The sequence below is a fragment of the Ascochyta rabiei genome, chromosome 12 (assembly GCF_004011695.2).
Source record: "Ascochyta rabiei chromosome 12, complete sequence".
Taxonomy (NCBI): Eukaryota; Fungi; Ascomycota; class Dothideomycetes; order Pleosporales; family Didymellaceae; genus Ascochyta; species Ascochyta rabiei.
In genome coordinates, this window is record NC_082416.1 from 921,523 (window position 1) to 945,194 (window position 23,672).

A 23,672-nucleotide genomic window follows, 5' to 3' on the forward strand; every position below is an offset into this window, starting at 1 on the left:
TAGGCAGGATGCTTCAGTAGTTCGATCGTCCAACACATCTTATCATAGGGCTGAGACACCGCCATCACCTTCATGTTTCTATGCAACAACCCACATTTACCACCTTTATCCTGCTCGAAGTTAACTGTCGCAAACGTCGACTAGTGTCAATTCAAGCGTGCCGGGACGCACGGTGTCGTGGGACGATTTTTCTTTCGGGTGCTCGGGATACTCTCACTACTCCTGTAAACCGACAGTTCTAACATTGACCCTCTTGCCCCGTCGGCCTCGTTATGGCTTTTGTGTAACAATCAAGTAGTTGTACCTAATTGAGATCTGTTTTATTTTCAAAAAGTCTGGTTCAGGTTGTATCAATTAAATATTTGGGATCTATGCAGGCTTTCTTACAGCCCAGCGTGTGCTTTCCTCAAATGACAGTCGCTCCTCGCCACTCAAGCTCTGTAAACCCTCGTCTCTAAGCTGCGCAAACATTTTAAGTGCCTGCTCATAATTTTTGTTTGACGTCCATCCATCGCGATGTACAAACCCTTGGAGCGAGTCCCAGAAATCTGCATTCTCATTCCAGCCTTCCCCATCCAAGAGATGTGCTTTTAGCTCCTTATCAGTGAATTCTATTGGACAAGGGATCTCAGCGTTAATCTCGTTCCAGTGACTGTAACTCTTATTTATTAGCGGCTGGCATTGGCTTAAGGTTGTAGGTATTAGGCTAAACATACCGTGCTATGCGAATAAGACATTGTCTGAAGGGAATAATGTCACTATCCCACGTGTTAGCAGAAAAGTCTACAGTATTGCGCCTTGTACGCGCTTGACTTATATGCCAGATGTTATAGAGGACTGAATTCCTGTTCTTAGTCTCAGTTTCGTAGGTCCACAAGACAATCGACTTCTTAACCTGGGTCCGAACACGCATTTTCTCCTCTTCTTCCAGGGCATTGTAGCTTTCAGGTAGCTTTAGCATAAGCTCTCCGTTGTAATCTACAAGCCGTGGATGTTGTGCCTGGAGGAACAAAGGCCCAACCCATGTATCCTGCCAGTCAATAAGACTAGTAACACGATCTTTGTGAACGAATATGTTAGGGGCATGAATATCCCAATGCCATAGGGTAGGTCTGATGTGATCTCCTTCAGGCAAAAGGTATTCAATCACGTCCATAAACTTCCTGTAAAGGGCTATGTGAGTATCTGGGGTTCGTTGCGCTTCAGATGTTGCCATAAGACAATTCGACGGCTTTGGAGCGGCGTGGCTGCCTATCCAGGCAATTTCTCGTTGGGCAATTGCTTTTAGGTAATCTTGACCCCGCTTCCCTATGAAACAGTGTTAGTAAGCTTGTGGTTTACGGTTTGTATACAGTTCAACTCACACGGGCCACGATCAAGATCCATAGCTGCTCGTTCTCGGTGCCAGAAACCTCGATCAACGACTGGACCTATCACAAATCGAGTCTCCGCCATATCTTTTAGTAGTTGTGATAGGCTACCAACGACTTCGGCTTTTTCGCAACCTGGGAAAGCGTCATCCGCGAAGTAAAGATTTCCGTAACTGTCTCTGTTAACTATGCCAGTACGAATACATCAGTCTAGAGAAACAGACCGAGTAAATGATATAGATGAAAATTTTCTCTCGAAAGCGACAATATCGTCCACAACCTTTAGCTTGTCGTGAAGCTCCATCTCATCCCAAATCTCACCGAGCTGGTTACCAGTAGCCTCTTCCATCAGAATGTACTCTGATTCTACAGGGTTTTCAGCCTCGCCACTCCAAGACAAGACCTTCGGCACGGGGATTTCGAGGACAGTCCGAGCCTGGCAGTACGATCGTATCAGCTTAGGCAACTTGAGATTACAATGGATGAGCCAACTTACAAAATCCATAGTAGCGACTTCAGACGCGGTTGTCTTGAATGGAGGTCCAGCATTGGGGTTCGGTATACGTGCAATCACGATAGTACCATCATCCATAACAAGTCGAAAGATCTTATTGAACCCGCCTTCCGCAAGCTTGCTCATAGATACGCAAGTCTCCGCGCCAATAGTCTTAGCCGCGATCTTCTTAAGCTCAGCCACATTAAAACGTTTATACCGCTCGCGAAGCTGAGCATCCTCGTTCCATAGCCAGCGCCCACTGGTGTATCGGTAGTAATCTTCGTTATCACGATCATGACATGCAGACATCATTCGAATAGGAGATCGAAACGATCCAATGGATGGCGAGAGAGTGTGACTAAAGTTTTGCAAAGTGTAATACCTCGGGACAACCCTAAGGTGATGGAGATGAGTTCAAAGCAAGGCCATGGTAGATTACGTTCGGGGTGTGAAAGTCAGTTTATGCAGAGATAGAACGGATCGTGCACAGACTTGGCGGACACTTGGCTCTCGCGGAACAAAGAATCTCCGGTTGCAAGCGCTACTTACCTTGCACAAAGCCGATCAGATTCCTTTTCCTCCGCCTGGTTCTGGTATCCCGCTCCTCGGATGAGGGCGCCAACGTGTGTACTTTGGCGGCGATACACCTCAAAGTAACGGTAATGTACGGAGTGATCACTCCTTCTCTCATATCACCGCCTCAAATCGGTGGCATATCTGTTGTTCCAATGTCGAATGGTATTGGGCGCTCTCGCTCCCTCAACACGACACCACTGATGTATCGATCAGACTGGGGGTTGTAGAAATTCAAGGGTCAGTTGAGCAGTAAGATACATGAGAAGACATAATTTCAACTGGAGCCAGACTCTCACCTTGTACAGATGATAGTATATCATTTGACGTGATGACATTAGTTCTTCGAAATGATGCTCTATCTAAATTGGCTCAGGTATCGTCAGTCGTGGGTCTGGCGTGGATCCGACACCAAAAGAATGCGTACAAGATATTTCTCGTGTCAGTAGAGATAGGTTGCATTATTTGCACAAGACTCGGATATGCTCTGGTAAGAACATGACCGTAGTCTTGCTAGTCTCGATCTCGGTCTCGAGTTCTTCAACAATAATGCGTCCCTCACGCACATGAAGGCAGCAACACTGAACTTTTTTACGTTTTAGAGTGCGAAAGACAATGTCTATGGGTGTAACAATGGCGTGTACACTCAGATGTCGATACAAAAAACAAGTCACAAGTGTTACTGTCTGTGGGAAAGAAGGTCAAAAGAGTGGCACGCCCGTGATGTTATCGATAAGGAAAGCGCGTCCGACGCGCCTGCCATATTCGTGGCGCGACTGCATCATCGCTTCCATCCCAGCTGTGCAAAACTTCAACTCGGCACAATCACGTACACGGAGCAGTCTGTCTTCACTTAAAAAAGCCCGATTAAGTTTGACCGACCACGATGCTGCTGACGAGCACATATTACTCAGATATGCCGAACCAGCACTACGCCACCCACGCACCCGTTCGATCCTCACCATTACGCGAACGTTCCGCGAATGCCGGCGCAGGGCTATTCGAGCTCAGTATGGCATCTCAGCCCAGCGAGAAGTCTTTTTCGCAATCACCCCGCGCGTATAAGGCGATTCCAGCATTACAGACACGCGACACAGCCACGAAAAGGCGGAGAGATATGTTTTTCAAGCGTGTGCAGAACAACCGACAGGACAAGAGATGGGAGTCCCGAGGCGAACAAGTATGCTACAATGCACTTGACTTCAGCCAAACGCGTTTACTTACACGATACAGATTCAGCAGTTAGACTTCGTCACGGAGCGCAAGCGGTGGGAAAGCAAAAAGGCACAAGAAGCCCCGCCAGAGGAGCATGAGACGGACGAGGAACTCTTGAGCGACGCGATGCTGTCATCGTCTTCATACGTAATGCCACAGCCCGAGCCAGAGATGACCGAGGCGGATCACCTACTGGCACAAGAGGAGTTCGAGCTTCAACAGCTGATTGCTTCAATGGAGCAGGAGCCGAGTCAAGATATGTCACATCACTACGGCAGTGATGACGAGGACTATGACTCGATTTTCATGCAGTGTTCGACACGTGTTGATTGGGGGTATAAGCAGCAGCAGCAGCAGCAAAAGCGTTCTGACTATGAACCTGGAGAAGCAGATGACATGGACATGACGGACGGTTGAACATGCTCGCGCTCCTTTTATAACATATTTCTTCACATGCAGATTCGTACCATAGGGTTTGCTTGGGAACTATCGTAAGGCACCTCATCAAGGTACGCTGCGTGAAAGCACATGGATGGCTTATCGTGTATGCTATTGGTAAATTCGCTTTAAATCAGCAGACTACTGTGTTGGACACCCTTCGTCCATACCTGCAAGTGCTTCCTGCGCGGCATTCATGTCACCAACAAGATCGGGCGGCGGCGAACCGGCGGCTTGCATCTAGCGTTTGTCAGTCTTGTCGGCGGAGAAAATTCAAGGGATTGCATACCTTCTGCATCCTCTCTACAATATACTCCCTGTCCTTGGCGTTGTCATCGCTGTAGCCCTTCCTCTCAAAGCGCCCTGTAATCTGTCTAACCAGCACCTGCTGCTCCTCGTACCTCTTGAGGTCTTCTGTCGGCACCTTTCCTTTGTTCTTTTCCATCCAAGCTGGAAACTTGACGTCAAGCTCCTTCATAGGTTCGTATAAGATCTCTTTGTTGGTCAACTGCTCCATCATGCCCATGAGTATCTTGCTGAAATCCTCGTCGCTTCCCTCACCTCCAAGCCCTCCGCTCTCCATTTCCTTGAGCATCTGCGCGAGGATATCGTCTTGGCTAGCCGAGGATGCTGCCGCCGAAGATGCTGCGTCGCCTGACTCTTGCATGCGTTCCATGGTCTTCTTGATGGTGTCTTGGAAGCTTTTGTCTGCTTTGCTGGCAGGCTCGCTTGCTTTGGAGGAGGTGCCGTCTTTGAGTGACGAGGACGCTGCGGCTGCGGCTTCAGAGGCTGTTGGAGCTGGGAGGTGGTCGCCGCCCATTTCGCTGTTCATTTCCTTCATGATGTCTTCGAACTGCTTCTGAAAGTCGCCTTGGCCGAGCAGCTGCTCCATCTCCTCTTGCAACTTCTTAGCGAATTCGTCTTCATCTTGGAGGAGGAGTTCAGCGGGCGATATGTCTTCTGGTCTGCCAGGACCAGAAGAAGAGGGCACCGGCGGTTGCGGTGCGGCCTTGGGTGCAGATGATGTGGGAGCTGTGACAGGTTTCGAGTCGAGCTTTGTGTTTGCGAACTCGTCTAGGACGTCGTCCAGGTCGGAAAGGTCGTCTTCCTCGGGGTCTGGTGCGATGTCGGCTGGTGGAGGGGCGGCGTTCACATGCTCCGCCTCGTGCTTTGCTGGCGCGTCCGCCATGGCTATGGCTACTGAGAATGGCAAATGTCTTCTCTCACCGGTGAACTCCAGGCGTGCTTGGAGTAGCGCACAAACGGAGGGCGTTCGTTGGGTAGGCAGATGCATGTCACGCACGCGCTGCTGCTCTACGCGATACGCGGATACCCGCCGACGTCCAGCCTCGGCCACTGCCAAGTGGGGCGCAGCGGGGCAGGGATGCCTGGATGCCTGAACGCCTGGATGCCTCGCTGAGCCAGATTCACGCTCGGTAGTTGTACGTCACGTGCGCTCGTCGACTCGACTCGACTTCACTTCGATAATCAAGCTTTGACGCCGCCCTCTCTCAGTTTCACTACGCTTGCTGCCTTGCCGCCTTATCAAACCAACGCCGACGGGCGCTTTTGATCCGTCGCACGTCCATTGCGCCCACGACCTCGGAGAGCAAAATATCTACAACCAAGCTCGATTCCAGCCTCACGACCACACCATGTCTTTGTGCATGAACCGCCTGTCCGAGGAGAGGCAAGCCATCTCTGCGCGAAGAGGAGCCTGCCCGTATGCTGACGGCAACATAGGAAACAATGGAGACGCGACCACCCGTTTGGCTTCTTCGCGAAACCCATGCGCGGCGCGAATGGCATGATGGACCTCAAGAAGTGGGACTGCGGAGTGCCGGGCAAGGAGAAGACAATCTGGGAGGGCGGCCTGTTCAAGCTCGAGGTCACATTTCCCGACGAGTATCCTACAAAGCCACCAAAGTGTACGTTATCCTTTCCCAGCTCGATGCGCCAGTTGCGGCAGAGCCACGGGCCTGGCTCTCTCTGCTCACTACGTTCTAACATGACGCAGGCAAATTTGTACCGCCGCTATTCCACCCCAACGTCTACCCGTCTGGCACCGTCTGTCTGTCGATTCTCAACGAAGAGGAAGGCTGGAAGCCCGCCATCACAATCAAGGAGATCCTGCTCGGCATCCAATCACTGCTCGACGAGCCTAACCCAGAATCGCCGGCACAAGCAGATGCGTTCAACCTGTTCAAGAAGGACCGGGCGGCCTACGAGAAGAAGGTGCGCGGTGTCGTCAAGGAGAACCCCGCACCTTAGTAGGACGTGTTGATTGTATCGAGGACATGTACCCGCTTGAGCCGGGACCCAAGAGAAGAGAAGAACCAAGGGGCTAGGGAGAGAAGTGAAAAAATTGGTGCGTCAGGAGGATTGCCTGTGCATCACTGAGGGATGCTTGTTTGGCACGCATTCCACACGACGACGCTATAATCATGGTTTCTGGCGTTAAGGAGTGTTGGGACATGATGGAGGCTCACTGGAACTCTAGAGAGATGCTTTTGGGCTCATACACTTGCTTTGCGAATGATTCGCAACTGTATGAATTGAACTGACCACCACTATCCCGTCTTCTGCAATCAGCATTGCCGACAATACACGCTACATGGAAGTCTTTGAGCTTACGTTGCCTCAAGGCACTGCGAGATGTATCTGCTCACATGGCTTGACTTCCCCAGCTTCCCGTTTTCTGTTTTCCAAACCGCGTGTTGAGGCTGCAGAGTGAGGCAATCGCGCGAACCCCGGTCTAGTGTTAGCGCGATTTCCTGGTAGCTCCGACCAACGGCAGCGTCACGTCGTTGTAGCTACATTCCATTTGCCTTCACTCGGCTGCTTTTGCTTGACCCTACTACATCTCTATTGCTGTCGCGCCAGCTGCTAGGGCTTATCAGCAAATTCGGACGTTGTCTGCCTCGTCACCCCTCCCCCCAGTCATTCCTTTCCGCGTTAGAGCGCTAAAGTGCTCACAGTAGCCTTGTACGCTCCGTCACCACGAAGGCTCCCTCTGCCTGCTGCTAACGCACAACGTAGCCCAAACGCCCAAAAGAATCCCCGCCATCATGTCTGACGTTGAGACGGAGCAGAAGCGTGAGGAAGAGCAGCGCCGCGAGGAAGAGCGGCGCCGCGAGGAAGACGAGCGGCTCGATACCGCAGAAGATGAGCGCCGCGGAGAAGATGTTACCGAAGAGGTACGACGCGGTTTCCCATTATCGCACGGTCGCCGTCACTCCCTGCTATGCGCAACGTCTGCGCGACATGCATGGACCGCGGCCTGCTAGCCACAGACACCAGAACGCCAGACTGACAATGCGCAACAGGAGGAGATCTCAGCCATGAGGCGCCGCGTGCAGGAGATGGAGGAAGAAGCACAGAAGCTGCGCGAGATGCAGCAGTCGCTCGACCACGAGCGGCACGAGATGCGCGAGAGCAAGGAAGACGTCGATTCGCGGAGTGTATTCGTGGGCAACGTAGACTACGGGGCCAGCCCCGAGGAGATCCAGGCACACTTCCAGAGCGTCGGCAGCATTAATCGTGTCACCATCCTGCTCGACAAATTCACAGGGCATCCGAAAGGGTCAGTACCAAGAGGAGGTTTTCTTTGAACGTCGGCTTGTACGACATCGTCTTTCGTAACCTGGCAAGAGTTTGGCAGAAAGATCGGAACGCTAATGAGCGTATGCAGGTATGCGTATGTAGAGTTCACTGAACCTAATCTGGTCAACGAGGCTCTTGTCCTCGACAACAGCCAGTTCCGTAACAGGAATCTGAAGGTACGTCCCAAGTGCTTGACTCCATGATAGCCGCCCCAATCTACTCGCGCTGACGTAGTCTGCAGGTCGTTCCCAAACGAACCAACCTACCTGGAATGACACGAGGCGGTCGAGGTGGTCCCAGAGGCGGTCGCGGAGGCTTCGGCGGCCGTGGTGTGCCATACGGTGGTCGCGGTGGTGGCTACGGTGGTGGCGGCGGTGGCTTCGCCCCTCGAGGAGGTGCCTATCGTGGTGGATACCGCGGTGGCCGCGGAGGCTCTGCCTACCGTCCATACTAAACTGTGTGACCCTTGGAGGAATTTGAAGACCTCGGTCACTTTGAAAGTACGGGTTCACCACTTTTTGCCTTGGATTGAGGAAGACAAAAAATGAGTTTAAGAACCACAATATGAGTCTCCAAACAGTCTGTATCATATCGTTATTTGTAGGAATGATGGAGAAGCCAAGGCCAGCAGCACAAAACGTTGACGTGTTTGCGCATAAGCATGTTGCCGCCCAGCGATCATAGGGGACAAACATTGGTTTCATTGCGTCCGGCCACTGGCCGTGCGGTATTTGTGTCTCGATAATATGCCTTCTCATAATGGAGTTTGATGTATCAACCACGAAGTGTACTGCAGCGCCTCACTCATCAGGAACGTGTCAGCTCAATATGCGCTCACCTGAAGCCACGCAAGGTGCACGGTAAAGACAACAACCCATCTTTGACTGGCTCAATCGTCTGATTCACTGCTCGCACCAGTCAGTGAATTTTCCAAGTCCTTCGCGATGACGTCCATTCCAACACATCTTCAAGACTGCTTGTTCACGAGCCAGGACGTTGAGTGCCTCGGAGCAAATAGGTTGAAAGGCCAGCAGTCATGTTTGAAATCCTGGAGTTGTGGCAGCGCCTACCACGAGTTTTCTCGCAAGACGAGGAAGATGGGACTGTTGTGGTCGCAAGAGCACTGCTCGGTACCAAAAGCTAAGCTGTAGACGATGCTAGGATCCCAAGGGGTATTGAAGAAAGAGAATCGATGATTTGCTGTGACTATGGTCGTGTGTGACGATACAAGATGATGTTGAGGAACCACTGGCACCCATCAGTAGAAAAGCAGTCAGTTAGCAGGACGCGTGAACGAAAAACGACGAAAGACGACTTCAGCCCGCTTTGTCGCACATCATGAATTACTCTGATGCTGGTTAGTATTTGAACTTTGAACTCAAGGCTCGGACATGGGTCAGGGTAGATCGAGTTGTCTAGAGCTATCTCCCACATGAGCGAGGAGGTCCTCTGCAAGAACAAGGATAATGAGTAAGAGGAGCACCGATTTATGCTCTGGAAATTGTCTTTCCATGAAGCCAGATGTCTTTTTCTGAGGCCGAGGGAAACAGCCCATGCTTCAGAGTGGCTTGTTGTCCAAACTAATCTCTACCATCTCCTACGCCCTGTTGTTCGGGCGCCCATTCTGGGTCCTCCTTGCTCTTCACCACCTCATGCACTTCTTGCCTTGAACTTAAAATCTCTTGTCCATTCACCAAGTCATTCTCATCTGCTCTTTTGGCTGCCTCCTCCTCGTTCCTTGCAATCCCTGCCTTGACGTGTCTATGGATCAGTCGTTGCCGCGCAACTTGGAAGTCTACATCAACGAACCACAGCTCATCCATAAGATCTGCCGCTTCCTTCCATGGACCATGGTTCAGTGAACAATAGTTGCCTTCGAAGATGACAATACGAACCGAAGGTGCGATTGGAATATCATCTGCAACTGGATCTTTCTTCGCGTGATCGAAACTAGGCGCATACAGCGTCCGTGTTTCCGGCAATATTGGTTCTCGAAGCTTCTTCACTAACGCGAGAAACTTTTCGGCATCAAATGTAAACGCAGCTCCTCGGCGTGCATGTGCAGTTTGCGGGTCAGGCATAGCGTCGAGCTGCGCACGGGATAGATGATAACCGTCCATGGGAATGAAGGCTGCGACGGGATTGCCATTGTATGTCCCCGGAGAGGTCTGTGCATGCTTCTTATTGAGACCGTAGGAGACTTTGGCTGCAAGTGTGGTCTTGCCTGGGCGCAATCAGTCGTACAGCTGAAGATGCAATGCTTTGTAGGGTACCTGAGCCTGGAATGCCGGAAACTCCAACCATCAATCGCTGTGATCTGCTGACATGTTGAAACTTCTCTATACACTACAGTTAGTATGCAGTCACAAAGTGCTCCAAAAGACCCCGTCATACCCCATGTCTTCTCTACCAAGCGGTCGACTTGTTCTTGCATAGTGCTGCAGGCGTGACACAAAGCGGGTATGAGCCAGCAAATTCTGTGTTCTTGGAGTTTGAGATAGGCAGTTGGAAACCCGGGGACGAGTAGAACCAGCTGGTAGTCAATGTGAGTGGGTTGCTTTTGCTCCGGCGCAATCGTGGTTGACTGTGGGGGCTCGACATCCTCTCGAGCAATGCCCGAGTTACCGCTGACGTCGTTGTCCGGGGAGAACCGCTGCACGTGATGGATTCCGTGGTGCTGATGTGTCAAGACGGTGGAGATAGTGAGACACATCGACTGGTATGAGCCCAGAGCTGCACCTCTACAGCCTCCATCATAGGTGCTTTGGAGTTTGTGGTGCTGCGATGCCGCGATGAAGGGTCGCAAGAATGACTGGCCAATCGGTGCTCGATACCTCAGCGGAAGTAATCAGGGGTGCATGGCGCCTGGCGCCTGACGCCGAGAAGGATGCACAGGTCAAGGGCTACCGACAAACTTCTTAGGTTGTGCGACGCTTGTATGCGCAGACAACAAGTATCATGGCTGAACGATTGCCGTAGTCAATCTTTGATTTCACCAACTAATCAGCCCGTATCATAGCGGACTTCCAGGGAACCATGCATCACCCAGCGATTTTGGTAGCGCTTGCCCTTGTCGCACCTGCGCTGTCGAAGACGGCCGACTCATCTCTCTATTCCAACGAAGCACCGCTGCTATGGGGACCCTACCGACCCAATCTCTATCTGGGCCTTCGCCCCAGGGTTCCCGAGAGTCTCGTGGCGGGGTTGATGTGGGGAAAGTTAGATGAGCAGGAGAAGAGTGGGTGAACGATATCTTCAAGAGAGGCGCTGAAGAAATGCTGACTGAGATCGCAGAACTGCGACATGCAGTAGAGCAGAGCGATGGCATGGCCATGTACGGTTGGAGCACATACGACGTACGCGCCGGCGGTACCCAGATCATTCAAGACGTTGGAAACCAAATCGATATCACGACCGAGTTCATAAAGAAGTCTGAGGGTCAGAGTGCAGGCAACTGGGCGCTTCGAATCAAAGGCAAGCCGCGCAATGGGGCACCGGCAGACTTGAAGACCTCTGTCATCTTTTATATCGGCATGGAAGCTAAGGAGAATTGTGCGGACTGCCAGCTTGACGCTTTCGAACAACTTGGTGGTGGCGACGACAAGTCTGTCGAGGCAGTGAATCTCGCAATCAAGCATCCACGGTTGGGCTCAGCCGGCATACACATCTCAACACCGGTCGGGGAGAACGGGCGACACGAGGGTACAATCGTGCACACGTTAAATACCACTGAAGACAAACTGTGGCAGGCAAAATGTGAGTCCGACCAACCCCGCCGAAATGAGTGCGCTGTGCATTCTGGGTCAGTAGCTGACGTTCCTGCGTGGAAGAAGCCACTTTCCTGGACTTGTTGAAGGTTCAGTCGAAGGATTTAACAAGTGCCGGAAATATGGACGTGGTGCTCCGCAACTCGCCAGGATCAGGCAACATGCACTTCGTGCAGATGATCGTTCACGGCAGCTTCGACTTTGACGTGCTCTACTCGACTTGGACGGCGACGCGTGCTATGACAACCTCGGAGATGGCCAGCAGTATCCAAGATTCTGTAGTAGCATACAGAAAGGCATACTCTCGCGTATTTACGCTGAAAGCTCCATTCAACACCGACCAGCACGCTACGTTTGGTGAGAAACTGCTTGCCGATTTGTTAGGCGGCATTGGTTACTTTGAGGGCACCTCGAAAGTTGACACTTCGAAGAAGGCCATCTACGCCGAAACGACTGGGAAGTTCTGGGAGAAGACTGAGGATGCTAAGGAGCACGCCACGCCCGAGACAAGGGGACCATACGAGCTCTTCACGCATACTCCCGCTCGGGCTGTTTTTCCGAGAGGCTTCCTCTGGGACGAAGGGTTCCACCTCATTCCAGTACTCGAGTGGGATATTGACTTGGCTATGGAAGTTATAAATAGCTGGTTGAGCACCATGGACAAAGACGGTTGGATACCTAGAGAGCAGATACTGGGTACTGAGGCTGAACATGGCACGTCAGGCGACCTCGCTACGCAATATCCACATATCGCTAACCCGCCAACATTGTTCCTCGCAATCTCAAGATTTGTCGACATGCTTGAAGGCAAGGCGAAATATCATGGTCATAGCTCTACACTCTTACAACCCGAGGCGGGTAGGAAGTTCATCGCGAAGCTGTACCCACTGCTGAAGAAGCACTACGAATGGTGGCGAAAATCTCAGTCGGGTGATGTCGAAGCGCACTCCGTTCCGTCAGCAAGTCTGAATGAAGGTTACAGATGGCGAGGCCGTACGCCAGAGACCACCTACCCAAGTGGCTTGGACGACTATCCACGCGTCGAGCCTCCAGACATGACCGAGTTGCATCTCGACGCGCTCTGCTGGGTTGGTCTGATGTCCCGTACGCTCGAAAAGATAGCCTTCTTCACAGGAACCACGCACGACGCTTTTACCTACCAAAATCACATCCGAGGCGTCAAAACCAATCTCGAGGTTCTGCATTGGCAGAGCAAGCAAAACGTGTATTGCGACACGGTAGTGCGCGACGACAAACACACCTATGTCTGCCACAAAGGCTACCTCTCTCTCTTTCCCTTCATGACCGGCTTCATCGATGCTGCTCATCCTCATCTCGACGCAACGCTCTCCCTGCTCCGCGATCCAAACCACCTGTGGACCGATCACGGCATCAAGTCTCTCTCGCAGGAAAGCAAAAAGTACGGCGTCGGCGACAATTACTGGCGCTCGCCCATCTGGATCAACATGAACTATCTCATCCTCACGCAGCTCCATGCTCTCGCGAAGACGCCGGGCCCGCAACAACAGCGTTGCAGAGACATGTACGTTGAACTGCGTCGTAACATTGTGCACACAGTCTTCAGCTCGTGGCTGCAGACGGGTTACGCATGGGAGCAGTACGATCCTGTTGGTGGTCATGGACAGCGAACGCAGCACTTCACGGGGTGGACGAGTCTGGTGGTTAGTATCATGGCGATGCCGGATCTGGAGCAGGGAGAAGGGGTCAAGGAAAGGGTCAAGGAGATATACGAGGAGGCGAAGAAACAGGCGGTGCAGAACCGGGGGTATAGTGCGGGCACAGTGGCGTTTCTGGTCATGCTAGTGGTGTTTGTGTATGTTACGAGGAGAAGGTTTGCGGGAACGTGGAGGAGTTGGAGAAGGGAGAAGAGGAGTGGGGACAGGAATGTGTGACAAGGGAGCAGGTCAATGCGGTTCAAAGATGTTTCGAATAATTTTGACTGTTTTCACACCTACAGAAGGTGTCGTACAAGATGCGCAACAAAGCATACAGTCGTTACGTTTAAAGATCTCGTCGTGACTCGTACCCTACTCCATTTGCGCCAACCAAGCCTAATCCATACCAAGCATATTGCACATGAAGCGAAGGGTCGCGTGCCCCAACAAGCATGCACCTCGGCGATGTGGATCGGTTCTTAGTGTAACCCAGTAGGGAGAGGGGGCTTTTTTTTTCCGACATGAGCCATGTGGAAGGCCCAGAGGCCGCGGATGACTCCATAATCCGTTGTAATCAATACAGGCCAGGCCGTAAGAAAGCAGGACGAGAAACACATTTTGGGATGCTATGTTCGCATGTGTCGGGGACAAGGACTCAAAGCACACACCGAGTCAATCGTGTGGAGGCTCTCTTAGACTTGAGCAGCCTGCTGAGTCTTGGGCTCTGCGTTCTCGACGAAGTCAGAGGCAGAAGTCTCACGGTTCAAGCTGGTCTCGCGGTGCAGGAAGGTGCCACCCTCCTTTGACGGGCTGCCCGCTTTCAAGTCTCCACTGCTTGGAGGCTGTCCGTTGACGGGTGTGGGCGGGGCTATGTGTGGGATCTTCTCGGGGTTAGGATGCTCGCGACCGACCTGGGTGACGCCGGCGTCTGAGGCCTTGCCGGCCTTGGAGAGGGCGTAGTCGCCGCTGTCGAAGTACTTGCGCTCCTGTGGCATTGGGTCAGCTTGGCATTTCGCAGCGACAGGAACTGCAAGGAACGTGACGCACCTTGAGCTTGTTCTGCAGCAGGTCCTTCTTGTTCGGGAGCTTGCCGTAGAGGCGGAAGAGCTTGGCCTCCTCAGGCGACATTTTCTACGCATCGTGTCAGACCTAGGGTTCGCACAGGCTACGGGGTTGCCAAAGGGGCAGCCATGCGTCTGCGAGCAGCGACAGAGCAGCGCAGGGGCCGCGAATGACAATGACGTACGCTAATGTCCACCTTGTTCTGCTGGTGGGGGTTCATCTTTGCGGTCGGGCTGGCGTGTTGCTGTGCTGCGGAATGCGAATGAGGATGAGGATGGCAGGAGGCGCGGTTGATTGCGGGCAGACGGGAGGCGTCGTGGGTTATCTTCTGACCTTGCCAATGTCGTCGCCAGAAAGAAGGGTCTAGGGTCCAGCACGTCCGCAAGTTGGCTGTTTGGGCAGCAGGGTCGTGGCAGGGAACAGTCGATTGTGCGTCGCGGGCGATTGGACGTCAAAGAAGCTCGGGCGTGTCTGGCAGCTGCTGCCTGACGACACACGACACACAACACACAATAACAGCACCCGGTGGCTATGCCGAGATGGGCTTGTGTTCGGTGTCGAAGCTGTGGTGTAGATGTGACTAGGTGAAGGGGGCGGCCGATGGTCCCTGGGTGCCCCTCAATGCGCACAATGCGATAAGCCTTTACCGTCCGAGGTGGCGCCTGCTCTTGGGGCACGGCTCTGCTGCAAGACGAAGATGAAGATGAAGACGAAGACGAAGACGAAGACGAAGACGAAGACGAGCAGTGCAGCAACACAGAACAGAGTGTTTCAATGCGTTCAAGGGGAGAAGGAGTGGAGGTGAAGAAGTCACGAGTGTGGTCCAAGTAGTGTTTTGCGTGCGTTTGCAGAGTGTGGTTAGGAGCACTGGGGCACCGCAGAGAGGGGTATGCAGCAGATGGGTAGCAGACAACTGACTGGAGTGGACCGATAGCTCGACCACTCGACCACTCGACCACCAAGGTTCCTTGTTCGGCCTTCGTGAAATGGCCCGGGGCGCAAGGGAGCATGCACGTTGCCGCTGCCCGCGAGAGGCAGGGCAAGCTTGACGCTTGACGACCGCTGGGTGGACGACTACGTTGGATTGCCGTATGCCTTACCACTCATGGAGCTCCTACAACGTCACGCGTACTCACTAGCGCTCCGGATCGCCAGGACCACGCAAACTTCTTCCTGGACTGCAGCGCCTCAGTCTGATGGCGTTTCTTGTGCAGCAGCTCTCACACTGAAAGCAATTCATCGCCACTTGCTACTTGCACTTGATCGGGGTAGACACTTCTCTGTACTCTGCAACTATAGAGCATCAAGCCCCACTTGCGTTTGGCTCTACGTCTGCTCGCACACGTACTAGGCTGCCTGCTAGCTCCGATTTCCTAGTGCACTCGCCAAATCCTTGCTGGCCGTCTGCAGACCACATGCTCCGCTTAGCAAATCACTACTGCAACGCTCGCACCATCAACGACCATCCCCAAAGGCCGTTCTGGGACGTAGTCGACTGCTTCAGAGCACGTGTGGACGAACAGCTAGCAGGCACTCGAGCATCTACCGTCGACTGCTGCGATCCGTAAAGGCTGCAGCTGATCTGAATAGCCCCTCCAAAAAAAAAAAAGCAGCAACCAAAAAAACTTCTCTCCATTCCCACTCAATATGGCTGGTGCGGGGAAGACTTTCGTCGTCGAGCACCTGGACCCGGAGCTGGAGCAGTGGTCATCACTTGAGTACTCAGCTATTGCTCAGGAATGCCACGACACTGGGTCTCAATTCCTCCTTTCGTCGGTGCCGACTTCGTTGAAGTTGCCAGAGAATCTTCAGCAAGCCAAGGGCCTGAATGTGGAGACAAGAGGCGTCGAAGACATCTACGCAGATCGCAAGAACCGAGTGTGCTTGCTCGATCCTGCCGCCGCCAAAGATCTCAGCCCAGAGGATGGCGATAATTTTGACATTTTCCTCTTTGGGGGTATCCTTGGTAAGTCGCCGTGTTCCATGTGCTCTGTTGACGTTGACTGACGCGGCTGTAGGTGATGACCCACCCAGGGGTATGTTACACGCAACCAACCTATGTCATGGTGGACTATTGATCTGACGATTTCCCGCGTACAGATCGAACCTCGGAGCTGCGCAAGAAAGGCTATCAAGGTCGTCGACTTGGGCCTGTACAGATGACGACCGATACTGCTGTACGTGTCACACGGATCTGTGTGCAGGACAGAGGTATGTATCTTCCGTACGCGCAGGATTTACTACTGAACGTGTGTAGTCCCAGTAGAGAAAATCCCCTATGTCGACCACCCAGAGATCAAGACCAATGCGAATGAGAGTACCGAGATGCCGTTCCGTTATGTTGTCGGCAAGGACGGAGAGCCTATCATGCCACCGGTACGCCTTTGAGCACTGCAAATGCTCGGTGAGATCAGAGACTTCAGATGCTAATCTCTACTAGGGCATGGTCGATCTCATCAAAAAGGACTCTGAGAAGAGTCTCGATGACCTCTTTTAAGGGTTACCTTGAGATGCTGAAACGATCAAGGATCAAACTGCGAGAGTGGAGTCAGAATTACGCCCAAAGTCCTTGTACGCCACTGTGGCACGCAGCTTTCGACATATCCCAAGAGATGCCGTTTCCAGCAAGGCAGGCAGAAGTCGCGCCCAAAGAGGGCTGCTGTGTGTATTACCTGGTGGGAAATGGAGCTCAAATTGGTTGAGAGGGGACGGGCCGACTTGAGGATCTCGGCTGAGGGCGTCGATCTGTATTTGGAGACCGTAACGAAAGCAGAGCACGAATGAAAGTCGACGGTGCCTCGTGGATTGCTCAGTCAGTGAAGGGGAGCACTGTCAGCTCCGAGACGTGTCGTTGAAGCAGATGCAGGGCCTGTCCAGCGACATTGCAAATCTTGATGCAAGCGACCGTTGACCGCCCAAGACAGGCGATGCAAGCCCCCGCGTATGGCGCCCCTCCCGCACGCTTAGGGCGCTGGAAACCATGCGATACAAAAAATTCACACGCCAACGATGTCAGAGCGGAAGGCCAGGCGCAAGCGGTGGAAGGAGAGCAGATGCGAAACGCCGAGGTTGACGAGCTGACGAGCCGATAGGAGGAGGTCGCGCATGATTGGACGGTTTGGCACAGGGCCAGCTGTACAAACACAGCAGTGCTCAGTATGTGGCGCAACGAGTACAGAAATGGCTGTTGGCGTTGAATAAGAGGCTGCTTTCCATTTCCTCAGAGGCTGCGTCCTCTTGCGTACGCACACGCTGCAATCGCCGGTTCCTCGTGCCATTGGCGATTTTCTCGTGCACCCGTGAAACCTCGGCGTTGTCTCTGTACTTCAAAGCGCCCCTGCCGAGCTCCAGGGAGGGACTCGTCAGCTGCGGCCAGATCATCAACCCCCATCCTCAACAGCAACCCAGTGAGCACCTAGCACCTAGCGCCTGGCCTAGAACGAGCTGGCTGTCTTGTGGCCTTGTTCTACACATTCCTGCGCATAACACATACTCGCACGACCTCGATGAGATAGCGACATACGAGCGACTCGGCACCCTCGCCCATGACCATGACCATGTTCTGCACAGATTCGCAGTCGCGATGGCGGACGGCGCTCGTTGGCGGATTGCTGGCAACACTGTCCCTGTTGCCCGGCAGCGCGGCGCAGGCGAAGACACAGGCCGACTACTTCATACACGAGCTTCCGGGCGCGCCACAGCCGCAGTTGAAGATGCATGCAGGGTAAGATGGCTGGTGTAGAGGCATGCACGCGCGAGCTGACAAAGATTGCAAAGACACATCGAAGTCGATGCCGCGCACAACGGCAACCTGTTCTTCTGGCACTACCAGAATCGCCACATCGCCAACCGGCAGCGCACCGTCCTATGGCTCAACGGCGGGCCCGGCTGCTCCTCGATGGACGGCGCAATGATGGAAATCGGTCCCTACAGAGTGACGGAAGACGGAAACCTCAAATACAACAACGGCTCCTGGGACGAGTTCGCCAATCTGCTCTTTGTGGACCAGCCTGTGGGCACCGGCTTCAGCTACGTGAACACGGACAGCTATCTGACCGAGCTCGAGCAGATGGCAGAACACATGGTCATCTTCCTGGAGAAGTGGTTTGCGCTGTTCCCGGAGTACGAGCATGACGATGTAAGCTCGCACGGCTAGCTCGACATAGGCGGCAGCTAACAGCGACCAGTTTTACATTGCAGGAGAGTCCTACGCAGGCCAGCACATACCGCATATTGCACGTGCAATCCTCAAACGAAACAAGAACCAAGGCAACCGCGCATGGTCGCTCAAGGGCCTGCTCATTGGAAATGGCTGGATCTCGCCCGTCGATCAATACCTTGCATACCTTCCCTTTGCATATCAAAACGGCCTGATTGAGGCAGACTCCGAGTCTGCCAGACGAGTGGAGCAACAGCAGTCTGTTTGTGTCGAGGCACTCAACAATGGCGGCAAGGACCGCGTCGACACACCAGTTTGTGAGCAGATCATGGTTACCATCCTAGAAGAGACAAAAGACAAATCAGCCGATCCCATGGAACAGTGCGTCAACATGTACGACATTCGCTTGCGAGATGACTCCTCCTGCGGTATGAACTGGCCTCCGGATCTGAAGCAGGTCACTCCCTACCTTCGCCGCCAGGATGTTATCAACGCTCTCCACATCAACCCCGACAAGAAGACTGGATGGCAGGAATGCAACGGCGCGGTGACTGGCCACTTCCGCGCCAAGAACAGCGAGCCTGCCATCAGACTCCTCCCGGATCTGCTCGCTGAGGTGCCCATTACCCTCTTTTCTGGAGACAAGGATATGATCTGCAACCATGTTGGCACAGAAGCTATGATCGATAAGATGAGCTGGAACGGCGGTAAGGGCTTTGAGCTTTCTCCCGGTGTTCTTTCTTCCAAGCGCGATTGGGCATTTGAAGGCGAGCCGGCTGGTACTTACCGGGAGGCGCGCAACTTGACCTACGTTGTCTTTTACAACTCGAGCCACATGGTTCCGTTTGATTATCCCAGGCGGACTCGCGACATGCTTGATCGTTTCATGGGGGTGGACATCGGCGAGATTGGTGGAGATCCAGCAGATAGTGTCATTGACGGCGAGAAGGGCCCGCTGACGAGTGTGGGTGGTCACCCCAACTCTACAAAAGCCGAAGAGGATAAAGCACAGGCGCTGAAGGAGGCTGAGTGGAAAGCATACTATCGCTCTGGCGAGGTTGCTCTCGTAGTCGTCATCATTGTCGCCATCCTCTGGGCCACCTTCCTCTGGCGTAGTCGACGCCGTAGCAGTGGCTACCAGGGAGCGGACGGCGATGAAGGCCGGGAATCTCTGCTCACCGGCATGGGCCTGGACAACTTCAGACGAAAGGAACGAAGAGCGGATTTGGAGTCTGCAGATTTTGATGAACGAGAGCTGGACGATCTGCACAATGTGCCTAAGAAGCCATCGAATGGGTACTCGGATAAGACTCGAGAACCCCAGAACGATTCCACGTTCAGCTTAGGCGTGGACAGCGACGATGAAGCAGGAAGCAGCGAGCAAGGCCGCAGGAAAGAGTAAGGGGAGACAAGCTGCGTACTTACAGCGTGTTGTATTATCACTGGGGAGTGTCGAATACCTTCTGTAGGAATCGCAGGCGTTCTCTATCTGGCACCAAATTGAACTGTATGCCACGATCGACATGAATCTCAAATGATTGCCGCTCTACCAGGCAGCATACACATAGCGCTCCTTTCCATGCTGAAGCCTGAAGAAAGCGGTGAGCTTCATGAGGCCAAATAAATGCGTGCGCACGTGAATGGTGGGCTAGCGCGTTTCTTGCTGCCTTGAGCGCGTCACCTTTAGCCACCCTTCAACATCAACGCGACGGCGCCCAATGCACACCACTTTGTGAGTGCACAACAATGCCTGCGTAAGTGGCAGTGGATGCGGACTCGCTCTGCGCGCTTATACGACTCTCATGCTTCACAACTAATATGACGCAGGCCAGGCGACCAGTACAGCGGCGGCGACGTCAAGAATCCGTTTGAGGAACGCGTCGTACCGAACTTTACCGCACAAGAAATTGCAACACTACAAAACCGACTGAATAAACAACTCGGGCCCGAGTACATATCCCAGCGACCGGGCAATGGTGGTGGTCGGGTGGCATATCTGGAGGGAAACAAAGCCATAGCACTTGCCAATGAGGTGTTCGGGTTCAATGGCTGGTCGAGTTCCCTGGGACAAGTGCAGATTGACTACGTATGTGCAGCCGCCTTGGGACGAAAGAGAAATGAATAACAGTAGCAGGTCGACGAGCATCAGAGTGGCAAAGTCAGCCTCGGTTTATCGATCGTAGTGAGAATCACGCTCAAAGATGGCACATACCATGAGGTACGTCAGATCTTGTATATCATGAAATATGCCTCTAATCTGGTAACAGGATATCGGCTATGGTTCGATAGAGAACGGCAAAGGCAAAGCGGCATCGTTCGAGAAAGCAAAGAAGGAAGCAGCTACGGATGGCCTGAAGCGCTCGCTACGCACATTTGGTAACGTTCTCGGGAATTGTCTATACGACAAGGAGTATCTCAAGAAGGTCCAGGCCATGAAGGTGAAACCCATCAAGTTCCAAGAAGGCAACCTCTACCGACACCCCGACTTCGCACAACAACCACCATGGCAGGACGGGCAGGCACTCGTCAAGTCCGAGCCGCTCAGGACACCCGGTCGCCCAAGCCAGATTCTCAGGACACGAACCGATCATCTTTCACACTCGACCACTGCCGACTCTGCCGATTTCGACGATGAATTCGATGGGAATCTTTTCGATGGGGTTGAAGTTTCTGAGGATCAGGTTGACACTACTTTCGATTCAGCGTCCTCGGACACCGTTGTACCACGAGCAGCAGAAGCATCCAGGAAGACAAATGGCACGAACGGCACGAACCCGGAACGCAACACACCTGGCCCTCAGAGCGGTCCTCCACCGCCTCATGCACAGAGGCAACCAGCACCAGTGGGGCGCGGACAAGGGCTTCCACCTCAGCAGCTCCAGCCAAACCAGGGACCTGGGCGGCCACAGCCGAATGAACCAAATCAACGCGGCCCACAAACGCCTCAGCAGCCTCGCCCGGATCAGGCTCGACGCATGCCTCCACCAACAGCTGACACGAACAAGGCACCAGCTCAACAGCAACCAAACGGACAGCAATCCCAACAGCAACCTTTGCGACCGACCCCTCCACAAGCACAGCAGGCTAATCAGCCACGCCCCGGGCCACAGGCTGCAGGCAACACAGCTCCTCCAACCAATGCTCCCAATCCTAATGTTCGGCCACCCGTTGGCTTCGTGACCTCGCGTGCAGCCGAACAGGTACAGAGCGCGGAATCTGTAGCAGCACTCAACTCCCTCGCCTTCAATCCTCACGCGGAGTCGCCTGTTCCCAAGGAAAAACGCACACCTGGTCTAGACCACACTCGCAGTGTCCCTGTAAAGCGCAAGGACGACGGTGGCGCTCCACTGCCTCAACCCCAAGGCGTCGGACGTCCAGCAAACGGAAGCGGCGCGGGATTCAACCGGCCAAGCACTTTTGTCAACCCACAACAAGACGCCACGCGCCGGATCGGTATGCCCGGCGCACCCAACTATGCCATGAGTCCTAGTGCGAACCGTGGCGCGTACAAGCCGCCTACCTTTGCAAACGGGGCGGCGCCGAATGCATTGAAGAGGGAGAGGGTTGCACTGCAGGATGTGAGTAATGCGAGCGCGAATGGTGTGACGGCGCAAGAGGGCGATGCGAAGCGGCAGAAGATAGAGGTGCCTGGGGTGGAGAATGCGGGTGTTAGTTCTTCCTAACGTTCCTGGTTGGGGAAATCCTGGACGCAGACAGACGTGCGCTACCAAGCAGAATCCCGAGGCGTTATCGGCTGTACATTGGGAATGGTGTCTTGGTGTTGGACGCATGAGGTTTCGTAGTTTATGAGGAAGCATCTTTACAGAGGGTATATAGCACGTAGCCAGGCGTGCAAAGGGTTTCCAGTGCAACCGCCCCGTTTCACTTCCTGTTTCTCTTCTTTCAGACGTTGGAAAAGGGGATGGGTGTGTTGTGACTTTGACATTTTTCTCCTATCCTATCGTGGGCGTTTCAGCCCATGGTCCGTATACGCCAGTCCGCCGTAAAACGCTAATGCAATACAATCAAACACTCCCCTCGTCCCGCGGTGCTCATGAACCAACAGCAGCTGCTCTGCTCGCTTCTGTTCATTCTGGGTCGCGATTACCGCTTCTTCGTCCCCGGTCTGGGCTTGCACTCGTCGCCAATGACGGGGTGCAGCTTCAGCTTGATGGGGTATTGGGGTGTGTTCCCGCTGAAGCCTTTGCTCCAGTCGTAGCTGACGGCGTAGGCGAAGATGTCGCCGTTGCGGGAGAAGGCGGTGGCGGTGATGGAGCCGCCGACCTCCGGGTAGCCCTTGAGACGGTGCTTGGCGTCCTTGTCCCAAAAGTGGAAGGTCCCGTCCGAGCCGGCGGTGCTGAAGGTGCCATGCTGGGGGTGGAAGGAGATTGCGTTTACCGAGTAGACTTTGGCCACGTCGCGCTGCGTGGGATCTTGTTGGCGGTGGCATTTGAAGGAGAAGTTGAGGCTGGCAGAGGGTTAGTGAGAAATCTCAAGGGGGTTATCGAGTTGCGTACCTGGTGTCCTTGTCCTCGACATACTGGATCGCACAACGCCCCTCGATGCTGCCCACGGCGAAACCTGAAGCGTCGGTGAAGCAGCTGACAACGCGCGTCTGCCACTTCAGTGGGCTGATGATGGTCTTGTAGATCTTGGTGGGCTCGTTCAGGTTGATCATGTTGATGTGTCGCTCGGCTGTGGCAACGACGAGGAGCTGGTCCTTAATATCCATGCTGTAGACGCGGTCCTGGCACTGCAGTGTGGCGACGGGTTGCGCGCCCTTCAGGTCCCAGAACTTGACTGTCTTGTCCCAGGAGCCTGTTGCGACGTAGTCCTGGCCGCCGGTCTGGAACCAGCGCACGCACTTGATGGCTTCTTCGTGGGCTTTGGCTTGTTGCGCTTGCACCTGGCCGCTGGCAGCGACGTTGCGGAAGTCGACAATGTTGAGCATACCGGTCGAGTCGCCTGCGGCTACTCGCGTGCCATCCTGTGTGCGTGTCAGCCGTTGCCCTCTTGCTATGCTAGACTGTGCATCTTACCTTTGACCAGCCGACGCCCAAGACGTGGCCCTGGCATTCGAACAGCCACTTGCCGTTCGCGCCATTCCCAACCACCTCGTAGATGTACACCTTCTTGTCCCAGCTAGCGACGGCAAGGAAGTCATTTGTGGGCGAGAATTGGAGGTCCTGGATGCTGTCTGAGGGAAGCTGGCTCTGCTGGACTTCGACATCCTTGCTGGTGTCGCCCGTGGTGGTGCTCGCCGCCGCTGGTGCGGAGGACCCAAAAAGTGCCATCTTTCTTCGCTGTAGAGGT

At 53.8% G+C, this 23,672-nt stretch overlaps 12 protein-coding genes across 13 annotated transcripts, besides 5 other annotated features; 7 read left to right on the forward strand and 5 right to left on the reverse strand.

Moving 5' to 3' along the window:
• Positions 1–369: 369 nt before the first annotated feature.
• On the reverse strand, positions 370–2,178 carry EKO05_0007364 (uncharacterized protein; the record flags this gene model as incomplete). Of its 2 annotated transcripts, none has more annotated exons than XM_059637023.1 (5): positions 370–845; positions 896–1,308; positions 1,365–1,543; positions 1,595–1,806; positions 1,867–2,178. In XM_059637023.1, 5 exons carry the CDS (start codon positions 2,176–2,178, stop codon positions 828–830), a joined length of 1,134 nt encoding a protein of 377 aa, XP_059493006.1. The 2 variants fall into 2 exon arrangements, with proteins under 2 accessions (XP_059493006.1, XP_059493005.1); XM_059637022.1 differs by having other exon boundaries at positions 370–652; positions 717–1,308.
• A 1,147-nt stretch (positions 2,179–3,325) lies between these two features.
• Positions 3,326–4,071, forward strand: EKO05_0007365 (uncharacterized protein; the record flags this gene model as incomplete). Its single annotated transcript, XM_038943326.1, has 2 exons — positions 3,326–3,619; positions 3,673–4,071. 2 exons carry the CDS (start codon positions 3,326–3,328, stop codon positions 4,069–4,071), a joined length of 693 nt encoding a protein of 230 aa, XP_038794018.1.
• Positions 3,995–4,013: a tandem repeat.
• A 162-nt stretch (positions 4,072–4,233) lies between the features above and the next one.
• EKO05_0007366 (Peroxisome chaperone and import receptor) lies at positions 4,234–5,281 on the reverse strand (the record flags this gene model as incomplete). The annotated part of the gene is made up of 2 exons (XM_038943322.1): positions 4,234–4,332; positions 4,382–5,281. The coding sequence occupies 2 exons, from the start codon at positions 5,279–5,281 to the stop codon at positions 4,234–4,236; spliced, it is 999 nt and encodes a 332-aa protein (XP_038794017.1).
• Positions 5,282–5,881: 600 nt separating this feature from the next.
• EKO05_0007367 (SUMO conjugating enzyme Hus5) lies at positions 5,882–6,363 on the forward strand (the record flags this gene model as incomplete). Its single annotated transcript, XM_038943327.2, has 2 exons — positions 5,882–6,020; positions 6,110–6,363. The coding sequence occupies 2 exons, from the start codon at positions 5,882–5,884 to the stop codon at positions 6,361–6,363; spliced, it is 393 nt and encodes a 130-aa protein (XP_038794016.2).
• A 797-nt stretch (positions 6,364–7,160) lies between these two features.
• On the forward strand, positions 7,161–8,149 carry EKO05_0007368 (uncharacterized protein; the record flags this gene model as incomplete). The annotated part of the gene is made up of 4 exons (XM_038943272.1): positions 7,161–7,289; positions 7,419–7,675; positions 7,784–7,871; positions 7,937–8,149. The coding sequence occupies 4 exons, from the start codon at positions 7,161–7,163 to the stop codon at positions 8,147–8,149; spliced, it is 687 nt and encodes a 228-aa protein (XP_038794015.1).
• Positions 8,036–8,073: a tandem repeat.
• Positions 8,150–9,275: 1,126 nt separating the features above from the next.
• Positions 9,276–10,408, reverse strand: EKO05_0007369 (uncharacterized protein; the record flags this gene model as incomplete). The annotated part of the gene is made up of 3 exons (XM_038943198.1): positions 9,276–9,919; positions 9,969–10,034; positions 10,090–10,408. The coding sequence occupies 3 exons, from the start codon at positions 10,406–10,408 to the stop codon at positions 9,276–9,278; spliced, it is 1,029 nt and encodes a 342-aa protein (XP_038794014.1).
• Positions 10,409–10,731: 323 nt separating this feature from the next.
• Positions 10,732–13,375, forward strand: EKO05_0007370 (Mannosyl-oligosaccharide glucosidase; the record flags this gene model as incomplete). The annotated part of the gene is made up of 3 exons (XM_038943426.1): positions 10,732–10,933; positions 10,990–11,451; positions 11,529–13,375. The coding sequence occupies 3 exons, from the start codon at positions 10,732–10,734 to the stop codon at positions 13,373–13,375; spliced, it is 2,511 nt and encodes an 836-aa protein (XP_038794013.1).
• Positions 13,376–13,830: 455 nt separating this feature from the next.
• On the reverse strand, positions 13,831–14,420 carry EKO05_0007371 (uncharacterized protein; the record flags this gene model as incomplete). Its single annotated transcript, XM_038943279.1, has 3 exons — positions 13,831–14,124; positions 14,186–14,269; positions 14,385–14,420. 3 exons carry the CDS (start codon positions 14,418–14,420, stop codon positions 13,831–13,833), a joined length of 414 nt encoding a protein of 137 aa, XP_038794012.1.
• Positions 14,421–14,888: 468 nt separating this feature from the next.
• Positions 14,889–14,943: a tandem repeat.
• Positions 14,944–15,847: 904 nt separating this feature from the next.
• EKO05_0007372 (uncharacterized protein) lies at positions 15,848–16,697 on the forward strand (the record flags this gene model as incomplete). Its single annotated transcript, XM_038943259.1, has 5 exons — positions 15,848–16,166; positions 16,219–16,236; positions 16,301–16,411; positions 16,458–16,576; positions 16,641–16,697. The coding sequence occupies 5 exons, from the start codon at positions 15,848–15,850 to the stop codon at positions 16,695–16,697; spliced, it is 624 nt and encodes a 207-aa protein (XP_038794011.1).
• A 1,048-nt stretch (positions 16,698–17,745) lies between these two features.
• On the forward strand, positions 17,746–19,761 carry EKO05_0007373 (Carboxypeptidase D; the record flags this gene model as incomplete). Its single annotated transcript, XM_038943206.1, has 3 exons — positions 17,746–17,924; positions 17,978–18,338; positions 18,388–19,761. The coding sequence occupies 3 exons, from the start codon at positions 17,746–17,748 to the stop codon at positions 19,759–19,761; spliced, it is 1,914 nt and encodes a 637-aa protein (XP_038794010.1).
• Positions 19,723–19,762: a tandem repeat.
• Positions 19,763–20,105: 343 nt separating this feature from the next.
• EKO05_0007374 (DNA repair protein rad52) lies at positions 20,106–22,042 on the forward strand (the record flags this gene model as incomplete). Its single annotated transcript, XM_038943224.1, has 4 exons — positions 20,106–20,113; positions 20,187–20,445; positions 20,494–20,577; positions 20,627–22,042. 4 exons carry the CDS (start codon positions 20,106–20,108, stop codon positions 22,040–22,042), a joined length of 1,767 nt encoding a protein of 588 aa, XP_038794009.1.
• Positions 21,342–21,410: a tandem repeat.
• A 421-nt stretch (positions 22,043–22,463) lies between the features above and the next one.
• Positions 22,464–23,653, reverse strand: EKO05_0007375 (RNA export factor gle2; the record flags this gene model as incomplete). Its single annotated transcript, XM_038943214.1, has 3 exons — positions 22,464–22,827; positions 22,877–23,346; positions 23,399–23,653. The coding sequence occupies 3 exons, from the start codon at positions 23,651–23,653 to the stop codon at positions 22,464–22,466; spliced, it is 1,089 nt and encodes a 362-aa protein (XP_038794008.1).
• Between the last annotated feature and the right edge of the window lie 19 nt (positions 23,654–23,672).